Source organism: Aricia agestis, chromosome 11 (assembly GCF_905147365.1).
Source record: "Aricia agestis chromosome 11, ilAriAges1.1, whole genome shotgun sequence".
Lineage (NCBI taxonomy): Eukaryota > Metazoa > Arthropoda > Insecta > Lepidoptera > Lycaenidae > Aricia > Aricia agestis.
Window position 1 is genome coordinate 13350591 of NC_056416.1, and position 12179 is coordinate 13362769.

Consider the following 12179-nt stretch of genomic DNA (forward strand, 5'->3'; position numbering starts at 1 on the left):
TTACATTACGCTTTTTCTTATGTAGTAGGTATGTAGTAGAATTTGCTAATAAGCTCATCCAAACGCGATAAAAAGTCTCTCTTTAAACTGTATAATACAGTTATCATTATTCATTCCAATAAATTTCCAACTAATACAGTTTATCATTATTCATTCCAATGAAAGATTTCTTACGGTTTTCTTACTCATATTCTGTATTCTGTATTTTTTTTAACTTAGTATTAATCCTGATTATCGATATAATATTGCGACTGCGGTACAACACTACGTACCTACTACTATTAGTTAGGTTTTTTTGCAAAAACACGACTTTTATTGATATAGTTTTTGTGGACAGATAAGAGTTTCGTGAGTCGTGACACAAAGAGATGACCACATTGCGGCCACCCTTAACTTATAATAATTGTATTATTATTATACCCACTTGCTCTAGTAATCAATCCGGAATTCGTAAAAATCTACTGTAGTATTTCTTTCAAATACTGCAGGAAAAAATTTCGGCTAGGTCTTCCCAAACTGTACATTAATGTGACTCGCGGCAGACAGATATTGCTATAAAGTTCCCAATATCTGCTTCTTTAAGTAATGAGTATAAAATTACTTATTTAAAAATTAAATATTTCAATCTTACCTACTCACACATTTAAAGTTTGGGGAGCCCTGTTCTAGATCATTAGACTTAAAATTTACAATGCTCCCTTAACTTTAAAATAATAATAGGCTACTTGACCTACTTTTTTTCTTCATGCTAATCGCTTCTTAATCATTCGTTTTCACCAAAAAAAAATATATTTATTTAATATTTTAAACAATAGAAACCCATAAAATGTTGATTGAAAAATATGCCTTTTAAATGGCGCCAAAAACACTGTCACAGTATTACAATTATAAATATTGTAATACTGTCCCTAGTAGCACACTCCGTTGGCCAACGATTGCCAACGGTTGGTAAACTGTCGGGGAATGGTGTGAGAAAATCCCAACAAAGGGCCTACAAAAAGCCAATCGTAAATTCCTACACTAAAATTCCGAACGAAGAGCCAACAATGGCCCAACATAAATTTTACGTTCCGCCGCCAACAGTAAAATGCCAACGAAGGCCCTACTGCGGCTTTTTGTTGTGTAGCCTACAGAACATCTATACAAATACTCAACATAGACCCAACATTGATTTTACGTTCTGCTGCCAACAGTGAAATTCAACAATCTGCCAACGAAGGCCCTTTAAGTGTTTTTGGTTGTGTAGCCTACAACACATATGTACAAATACCCAACATAGGCCCAACAAATATTTTGTTTTATTTTCCCAACAGTGATTGGTGATAACCTGCCAACGAAGGCCCTACAGTGGCTTTTGGTTGTGTAGTCTACAGAACATCTATACAAGTACTCAACATAGGCCCAACATTGATTTTACGTTCTGCTGCCAACAGTGAAATTCAACAATCTGCCAACGAAGGCCCTTTAAGTCTTTTTGGTTGTGTAGCCTACAACACATATGTACAAATACCCAACATAGGCCCAACATATATTTTGTATTATTTTCCCAACAGTGATTGGTGATAACCTGCCAACGAAGGCCCTACTGTGGCTTTTGGTTGTGTAGCCTACAGGACATCTGTACAAATACCCAACATAGGCCCAACATATATTTTGTTATAGTTTTCCAACAGTGATTGGTGACAACCAGTCAACGAAGGCCCTACTGTGGCTTTCTGTTGTGTAGCCTACAACACATATGTACAAATACCCAACATAGGCCCAACATATATTTTGTTATAGTTTTCCAACAGTGATTGGTGACAACAGGCCAACGAAGGCCCTACTGTGGCTTTTGGTTGTGTAGCCTACAGGACATCTGTACAAATACTCAACATAGGCCCAACATTGATTTTACGTTCTGCTGCCAACAGTGAAATTCAACAATCTGCCAACGAAGGCCCTTTAAGTGTTTTTGGTTGTGTAGCCTACAACACATATGTACAAATACCCAACATAGGCCCAACAAATATTTTGTTTTATTTTCCCAACAGTGATTGGTGATAACCTGCCAACGAAGGCCCTACAGTGGCTTTTGGTTGTGTAGTCTACAGAACATCTATACAAGTACTCAACATAGGCCCAACATTGATTTTACGTTCTGCTGCCAACAGTGAAATTCAACAATCTGCCAACGAAGGCCCTTTAAGTCTTTTTGGTTGTGTAGCCTACAATACATATGTACAAATACCCAACATAGGCCCAACATATATTTTGTTATAGTTTTCCAACAGTGATTGGTGACAACAGGCCAACGAAGGCCCTACTGTGGCTTTTGGTTGTGTAGCCTACAGGACATCTGTACAAATACCCAACATAGGCCCAACATATATTTTATTTTATTTTCCCAACTGTGATTGGTGATAACCTGCCAACGAAGGCCCTACTGCGGCTTTTTGTTGTGTAGCCTACAGGACATCTATACAAATACTCAACATAGACCCAACATTGATTTTACGTTCTGCTGCCAACAGTGAAATTCAACAATCTGCCAACGAAGGCCCTTTAAGTGTTTTTGGTTGTGTAGCCTACAACACATATGTACAAATACCCAACATAGGCCCAACAAATATTTTGTTTTATTTTCCCAATAGTGATTGGTGATAACCTGCCAACGAAGGCCCTACAGTGGCTTTTGGTTGTGTAGTCTACAGAACATCTATACAAGTACTCAACATATGCCCTACATTGATTTTACGTTCTGCTGCCAACAGTCAAATTCAACAATCTGCCAACGAAGGCCCTTTAAGTGTTTTTGGTTGTGTAGCCTACAACACATATGTACAAATACCCAACATAGGCCCAACAAATATTTTGTTTTATTTTCCCAACAGTGATTGGTGATAACCTGCCAACGAAGGCCCTACAGTGGCTTTTGGTTGTGTAGTCTACAGAACATCTATACAAGTACTCAACATAGGCCCAACATTGATTTTACGTTCTGCTGCCAACAGTGAAATTCAACAATCTGCCAACGAAGGCCCTTTAAGTGTTTTTGGTTGTGTAGCCTACAACACATATGTACAAATACCCAACATAGGCCCAACATATATTTTGTTTTATTTTCCCAACTGTGATTGGTGATAACCTGCCAACGAAGGCCCTACTGTGGCTTTTGGTTGTCTAGCCTACAGGACATCTGTACAAATACCCAACGTAGGCCCAACATATATTTTGTTATAGTTTTCCAACAGTGATTGGTGACAACCAGTCAACGAAGGCCCTACTGTGGCTTTCTGTTGTGTAGCCTACAACATATATGTACAAATACCCAACATAGGCCCAACATATATTTTATTTTATTTTCCCAACTGTGATTGGTGATAACCTGCCAACGAAGGCCCTACTGCGGCTTTTTGTTGTGTAGCCTACAGGACATCTATACAAATACTCAACATAGACCCAACATTGATTTTACGTTCTGCTGCCAACAGTGAAATTCAACAATCTGCCAACGAAGGCCCTTTAAGTGTTTTTGGTTGTGTAGCCTACAACACATATGTACAAATACCCAACATAGGCCCAACAAATATTTTGTTTTATTTTCCCAACAGTGATTGGTGATAACCTGCCAACGAAGGCCCTACAGTGGCTTTTGGTTGTGTAGTCTACAGAACATCTATACAAGTACTCAACATAGGCCCAACATTGATTTTACGTTCTGCTGCCAACAGTGAAATTCAACAATCTGCCAACGAAGGCCCTTTAAGTGTTTTTGGTTGTGTAGCCTACAACACATATGTACAAATACCCAACATAGGCCCAACATATATTTTGTTTTATTTTCCCAACTGTGATTGGTGATAACCTGCCAACGAAGGCCCTACTGTGGCTTTTGGTTGTCTAGCCTACAGGACATCTGTACAAATACCCAACGTAGGCCCAACATATATTTTGTTATAGTTTTCCAACAGTGATTGGTGACAACCGGCCAACGAAGGCCCTACTGTGGCTTTCTGTTGTGTAGCCTACAACACATATGTACAAATACCCAACATAGGCCCAACATTGATTTTACGTTCTGCTGCCAACAGTGAAATTCAACAATCTGCCAACGAAGGCCCTTTAAGTGTTTTTGGTTGTGTAGCCTACAACACATAATATGTACAAATACCCAACATAGGCCCAACGAGATCGCATAATCTGTGGAAGCCACGCCCCCCAGTATCGCGTGGATTTCAAGAATCTCTGATAAAAAATCATGATTAATAAAAAAAAAATTCTTACACAAGTTGTTATATTAAGTTTTTAATAACATCTATATAAGATTGTAATAAGTGAACAACTATTATTGGCCCTACTTCCTATTGTTAAGTATAGCTTATAATTGCCTAAAATGTATTATAGCTTACAAAATAATATTAGATATACCTACAAGTGTCATTAGTGATATAAGAATGATGGCTGTTGTTGTTCCTAATAAAAATAAATAAATAAATTCTGCGATTCGGCCGCTTACACCATCAATATTATCACGGAATCGTGATTATATTGATGGTGTAATTCATGCCATTAAGGTTATGAAAGAATCTCCGTGAATAATTTTAGTCCCATTATAAAAAAAACAAAATTTCAAAATCAACATGTGCGGTTATATGGCACAAGCACATCTTTTCACTATGGAAGAGCGCTGTGAGCTGTCTGATGCGTTAGCTAGGGATGGGCAAATGGAAAAAATATATCGATATATATCGTATCGATACTTTTCAAATGTAGCGATATATATTTTTTAAAAATATCGATATTCCGATATATCGATATTTTTTGCTTAAGCCTCGAGCCTCGAGAAGGTTATCTATATAGTACGGAAGCACAGACTAATTAGAAATACTCGTATTACGGAAGCCCTAGAACAAATTTTTTTGTGATTACTAACAAGCAAATTTTTTGTGAGTAGCTACATTTTGATATTGACGAACAACATTTTTATTTTCGAAAAATCTCGAAAGTGGTAGCTAACAGAGATAGAAAGTATTTCATACTTTGACTTGATGGTCCTAAAATATGGATTGTTTTATTTGTAAGACAAGGTTTTAGGGTTCTGTAATCAACAAAACTTGGTTGACTACTGTACCCTAAAACGGAACCCTGACCAGCAGATTTTTTGTATAATATTTGTAGGTTAATAGTTATATAAATTAAAAGTAACCTTGTCCTTGTCCTTGACCTAAAATAAAAATGTTGTTCTAGCTATTCACAAAAAATTAGCTTGTTAGTAATCACAAAAAAAATTGTTCTAGGGCTCCCTCACTAATACAAGCTGCAATTAAACCTTCCTGCCAAATTTTGATATATTTATTGATCCTTGTCAAAAATAAAAATACACGTATTTTTTCTTTTATAATCACTCAGTACTAAAATGTTGAGAAATGGCTTCCGAAAGTTATCCTAAAAAACACTACAACGGACACTACGGCCGGTATAAATAGTCAGTACTCAAGATGCATCACGGTCTCAAGACACGGTTCAGGCTCTGTGATTGGTTGGCTGTCAAAATTTGGGCCAATCACAGAGCCGAACCGCGTCTTGAGACCGGGTCGCATCTTAAGTACTGACTATTTATACCGGCCTACGAGTCGCCCGCGCGTGACGTGCCCCCGCGCGCGCGCCTCGCCCCGCGTCACCCCCGATCACACCCACCGCCGCGAGTGAGCATTCTGCAACGATTTTAAATGGGATAAAATATGTCATTAACAAAAAAATAACACCCAATTTTTTTTGGTTAAATGGATTCTCCTAATGATACCTAAGCCCTGGAAAAAATTTGGCAGGAAGGTTTAATTGCACCCTGTATAGTTGGCAATCTCAAAAATTATATAATAAAAAATGAAAATTCGAAGCGAAATAATATCGTTTTTGATATCCGAAAATAAATATCGAAAATCGATATATAAAAGAATAAAAAATCGCCGATATAATATATCGATTATTTTCTGAAAAAATATCGATATTTTGATATATATATTTTTTTTTACCCAAGCCTAGCGTTAGCATTCTTTCTCAAAGAGAATATAATCACTACGTGTTCTTTCTATTTTGTGCTCGTAGTGTTTGGATGCAGAAAAGAAAATACCTGTAATTTCATGGTTTCAAGAGGATAAAAAACGGAATATCTATTCCTAAAGTAAGTAGAGAGTAATATTTTTAAGATTAGCTACGTTTACAGTGTGTATCAAACAAAGAGAGATTATTGTACTAGGAAAGAAAGTAGGTAGTGAAAGAGAGACGCTAAGGCGGGGGACGCCGAACCGCCATGTTCTTTAAAATTTTCTAACAAAATCATGACAAAACCTCAAAAACTTATGTAAGGACCTAACTGAAATAAGTATTATACTTACGGGGTAGTCAATACAATAATATTATATAATATATCATATTAATCATTGTAATAGCCCGATTTACGTTCATTTCCCAAGATAGATAGGTACCTACTAGGTTAGGTAATTGGTTTACTCATTTCAGAAATGTATAGCGTCGTTGAATTTAGTGAGGATGACAGCGTCGCTATTGTGCGCTCGTCTTGGATTTCACCCACTAAGAAACATAGTGCTTGGCCTCCATTTAAAAATTCCGAAAAGATCAAGAAATGTCTTACGGGCACAATTTTAGATGATGACACGTGGAATGTTTTTGGAATTCGACGCATTTTTTATGTAACTGGTAAGTCAGTAATGTTATGATACTAGGTATGTAAGGGAGTTTTCTAAAGTCCCAAATACCTACCTTTGGATAAGTAAGCAGGCAAACAGACACAGTAGGTACCTAGCTCTGCTTCCATTTCTATTATAGATTTTCCATGAAATAAAATATGTTTTATTCGTATGATTTTAGATGACCTTCTCAGTGCTAGAAAGAAATGTAAAGAAGCCGAACTTAATTCCGAAGTAGAACTAGACATTGAGCTAAAAAGAAAACACAAAAAAACTACAAGATATCTGTCAGTATCCAGTGAAGAAGAAGATGATGGCCATGGAATGAATTTTCCAAAACCACCAAAAGGCAAGTATTTTTGTTGATATCTAGTATATCAGTGTTCAATAGAGGGAACATTAATTTCCCCTATTGTGCCCCATCTACATAATGAAGCACTGATTGGGAAAACTAGTTAAGTACATGTTTATTTGTTACAGAGCCCGGCAGAAAACAAATAGCGGAGGAGACTAAGGCAGAGATGGATAACACAGGCAAGCATTGATAATTTATATTAGTGGTTGGATGATGACACAGTACCAGTTCATTCATATTGCATCAGAAGGAGTCAATTTACCATGCACCCAGATCGAAGAGATTAAAAAGATTGATGTCTGGCTAACAGTGGACGAAAATTACATGCTACTTGTAAGCTTTTTAATTATTTTTATAATGACTGACTACACTAGGCAGTACCTATTACGCTATTTATCTTTTGGCTGTCTGGAATGTATGTATGTACAAGCACTATGTGCAAAATATTTTGTTGTAGGTTAACCACTTGAGCTATGTAGGCGGTAACAAAACATCAGCAATATTAAGGAGGATTCTTGAAAAACTGTTTTCAAACAAACTTGCGGAAATCTGTAATTGGTCAGGCAAAAATGGAAAACATAAGCTACAAGATCACCTTTTAATTAAAGTTGTTACTGGTAAGTAAGCCTCTTCTAAAAACGTAAGTAATATAACTACCTATATAAAGTTTAAATAACAGGTTACCTTTCTAACTCTGCTAACATATATGTATTAATTTTTTGGTTAAATATTGTATGTATAATTTTTTTATTTGAAGGACATTTGGTTTTGGTTGATTTGTAATGACTCATGACAATCTGTGAAAGAGTAACAGCTAAAAATAAGTATATTTTTTAGTTATTCTATTTATATGTATAACTACAAAAATATTTTAATTCTAACTATGATTATGATAATCACAAATAAAAATATTTGTTTTAATGAAAATTCTCTTGTGACTTATCTGGTTGCGGTTGGTCTGTTGTGTATGTAACCGTGTAATTTCTCTAATATAAATTTCTTGTATTTGCACCTGTGAGTCCACATCTGTACAACCCGCAATACCGTTTGTCTTTAATTTCAATTTCTTTTCTTTGCATCCTTGAATGCCATGACAGGTCTTATAAAAAATATTAAACAAAAGTTAACCAAATGAGAAGTGGACCAAATGCGACTAAAGTCACATTTTGTAATGTTATCTAAACTTCGTTTTTTTTTAACATTAGAAAAGTTATACAAACTTTATTTGCTTTCCTTAAAAGAGGTATTCAATCGCGGTGACGTCGACAGTATTTGCAAAAAGCAAGGTTGTAGAGCTAACTTGTTTTTACAGTTAATTATTTAAGTTTGTAACTCTCTAATGTTAAATAAAATAGGGTATAGTAGGATAAAAGCGCGTCTAAAATCGATAAATTTGTTATTTTAGAAGCTCTCCGTCGGCACAAAGTCGCCGAAACGGCTACAGAAAACGAGATAAAGACCGTGGTCAGCAACTGGTTCCGCTTCTGCAAAGATAGAGATGGAGGTCGAGAAAGCAGACGCAGGACAATTGAGCCAACTTCTATCCAGCAATAATCAACGTTACACAGGGCTGTCAACTAGAAATAAGAAAAGACATTTAGCCTTAAAGATACAAGAAATATCTGTAGAGTTAAACGGGCTCAGTGGGGAAACTAGTCCACCTAATCAACCATATACTGTAGATGTCGGTAACAGTAATTTTACTCGTGAATCAAACTATACAAATAATATGCTCGGTGACAGTGACAATGACATCACTATCAATGTTAATTTGCCAAACAGTCCCCTTCTGTTTGACACAAATGACAGTGTTTTAAAATCATTTCTAGTTTCTTGGTCTAAACGGTACAATATTTCACACTCCGCACTCAATCATCTACTGGAAGGATTGCAAGTATACCATCCAAGTTTGCCAAAAGATGCTCGCGTTTTGTTACAGACACCAAGGAGTATTAATGTTGTCCAATGTGCAGGAGGCTCGTATGTGTATTTTGGGCTTGAAAATCAGTTAAAAAAAGAGCTTCTGCTGGTTTATGTTCAAATTACTATCCTCTGATGCAAAGAAAACTGTCACAATTTGGAAGTACTTTTTACATAACTATAACTCTTAATGTTGATGGTTTACCAATGCATTCCAGTAGCAGCAATTCATTTTGGCCTATTTTAAGCATTTTAGATCAGTCCATTGATAAAGAACCAATTATTGTAGGAATTTATTATGGCTCTTCAAAACCTAACGATGCCAATGATTATCTTAGACCTTTTGTCGATGAATGTCTCCATTTAGAAAAGCATGGGTTGGTTGTTAATGGACAACATTATAACTTCCGAGTGAGTTGCATAATAGCAGATGCACCAGCGCGATCTTTTTTGAAAAGTATTAAGTCATTCAATTCACTGTATGGGTGTGAGAAATGCGAGCAAGAAGGTACATATCTGGGGAGGACTGTTTGGTTATACACATCAGATATGCGCCTTAGAACTGATGCTGGATTTTCAAATCAATTGTATGGCGACGAGCACCAGCAATCAAAAAGTATACTATCTGAACTTGATGTAGGGTTAATAACCCAAGTACCTTTAGATTACATGCACTTGGTGTGTCTGGGGGTTGTAAAAAAACTGATAAGGTGTTGCTTAGAAAATGGACCAAAAAAATGCAGAATGCCTGCTTCGAAAATAGGCGAAATATCAGAACGTTTACGGGTGATACGGGATAAATATCCCACTGAATTTTCCAGACGTCCTAGACCTATCAATATGTTCAAATATTGGAAAGCTACGGAGTTCAGAGCTTTCATTTTGTATTTAGGCCCTGTTGTTTTACGTGGTGTGTTAAGCAAAACACTGTACGCGCATTTTCTTTTATTGCACTGTGCAATTTACATATTATGCACTGCAAATATTTGTAAACATGATGAATGGCGACAGTACGCCGGCGACTTGCTACATTGTTTTGTTCTATACATGTCAGATTTGTACAGCAACGAATTTCTTGTATATAACGTCCACAATCTGCTCCATTTGGCAGATGACGCATATAACTTTGGCCATCTTGATAACTTTTCGGCATTTCCCTTTGAGAATTTTATGTCTAAAATAAAGAACATGGTTCGTGGTCATAACATGCCATTAGAGCAGGTTGCTTAAAGAATGGGTGAGAATTGTAACTCTGAAAAAAAGAATATTACTAAAAGAAAACCTATTAAAGAACAAAATGGACAGATAAGAAAAATACATTACAATGATTACGTTATTGGTACCTCACAAAGAGATTCCTGTTTTGTTACTTCAAATGGTGATATTGTTATTGTTAAATCTATTGTGGAAACTGATGTAAGTTCCTATACTTTGAGGTGCAACTGCTTTGTAAACAAAACTGACTTTTACAAAGAACCCATTCATAGCAGCAAGTTGGGTATATATATGGTCAGTAATTGCGTACAAAGCGTGAATCTTAGTCCTTCTGATATAAGTAGAAAATGTTTACTACTGCCCAGTTTCAATAATGACGAACAATTCATCTGTTTCCCTTTCGTTAGTATGGTGTTGCACCACTAACAATACGGTTAGTGGTGCAACACCATGCAGCAAGAGATTGTAATGCATCAACATTACAATCTCTTGCTTACTTTCTGCTGTATCAATTTGTTCATTTGTCTCCTGTCTGGCTAAAAAGGTATTATGCTAGGGTCACTTTCATTGACCAGTTGCAAATAAGAGATAATATTTTGTTTATGCCTGTCCTATCTTCAGTGCCTTTATATCTCTAGGCGTCAGAGGAAATTATTCCTTTGGCCACTATTTGTTTAGTATGTCTACTTGGTTTAATTGTAGTTTATGACTTCGAAGTTTTTATACTTCAAATAAATTACTGTAACCATTATATTTTTTGTTTTTTTTTTTTTAAATACATTTGTTTATGTGTGAGGCCAAGTTGTATTGTCAATCGACTATTAATTTAATTCGTAATGAAGCATTTTGTCAATTTATTTACTTTCTCTTTTATGTATGTAGGACTAACGTAATGCTTATAATGTGGGGCCAACTTTATTTTCAGAACCATAGCCTCACTGCAGGTTAAAGGTTGGGTTACAATACAGAGCACAATACCGGACCACAGCATTTTGTATGGGATGACAGCAATGTCCGGTATTATGATCCAACCCTTAACCTGCAGTGGGAATATGGTTCTGAACATAAAGTTGGCCCCACATTATGAGCATTACGTTAGCCCTACATACAATTTCTTCGATAGGCCCTACGTCAATGAACAATGTTGGCCTTACACATATTAATTTTCAGTTGGCCCTTCGTTAAACCATATCTAGTAGGCCCTACGTGGGACTATGCAGAGTAAGCCCAACGTGGAACCATATCTAGTAGGCCCTACGTGGGACTATCCAGTAGGCCCAACGTGGAACCATATCTAGTAGGCCCTACGTGGGACTATCCAGTAGGCCCAACGTAGAACCATATCTAGTAGGCCCTACGTGGGACTATCCAGTAGGCCCAACGTAGAACCATATCTAGTAGGCCCAACGTAGAACCATATCTAGTAGGCCCAACGTAGAACCATATCTAGTAGGCCCAACGTAGAACCATATCTAGTAGGCCCAACGTAGAACCATATCTAGTAGGCCCAACGTAGAACCATATCTAGTAGGCCCAACGTAGAACCATATCTAGTAGGCCCAACGTAGAACCATATCTAGTAGGCCCAACGTAGAACCATATCTAGTAGGCCCAACGTAGAACCATATCTAGTAGGCCCTACGTGGGACTGTCCAGTAGGCCCAACGTAGAACCATATCTAGTAGGCCCAACGAACCATATTATCTAGTAGGCCCTACGTGGGACTATCCAGTAGGCCCTACGTTAACCTAACAATGTTGGTCCTACACAAGTAAGCATGAAATATACCAACCGTAGGCCTTTTGACGGCCTTTATGTTGGCCCATTGTTGGCCAGCATCGTTGGCTGCTTTGCAATCAGGTGTGCCAAATCTAACTGTTGGCCAACCATGCGGCAGGCCCAACAAACTACCTTCATAAAATGCTACGTAGGCCCAACAAAAGAAAACAATGATGGGCCAACCATTAGGCCATCGTTGGCCGCCATCGTTGGCTGCTTTG

The 12179-nt window shown here is 37.0% G+C and overlaps 2 protein-coding genes across 2 annotated transcripts; both read left to right on the plus strand.

The window, feature by feature from the left end:
- The first annotated feature begins 6074 nt into the window (after positions 1 to 6074).
- On the plus strand, positions 6075 to 7234 carry LOC121731881. The gene is made up of 4 exons (XM_042121556.1): positions 6075 to 6163; positions 6502 to 6699; positions 6871 to 7038; positions 7170 to 7234. Exons 2-4 carry the CDS (start codon positions 6504 to 6506, stop codon positions 7232 to 7234), a joined length of 429 nt encoding a protein of 142 aa, XP_041977490.1. The 5' UTR covers positions 6075 to 6163; positions 6502 to 6503.
- Positions 7219 to 8785, plus strand: LOC121732056. Its single transcript, XM_042121825.1, has 3 exons — positions 7219 to 7377; positions 7502 to 7661; positions 8450 to 8785. Exons 1-3 carry the CDS (start codon positions 7255 to 7257, stop codon positions 8596 to 8598), a joined length of 432 nt encoding a protein of 143 aa, XP_041977759.1. The 5' UTR covers positions 7219 to 7254; the 3' UTR covers positions 8599 to 8785.
- The last annotated feature ends 3394 nt before the right edge of the window (positions 8786 to 12179 follow it).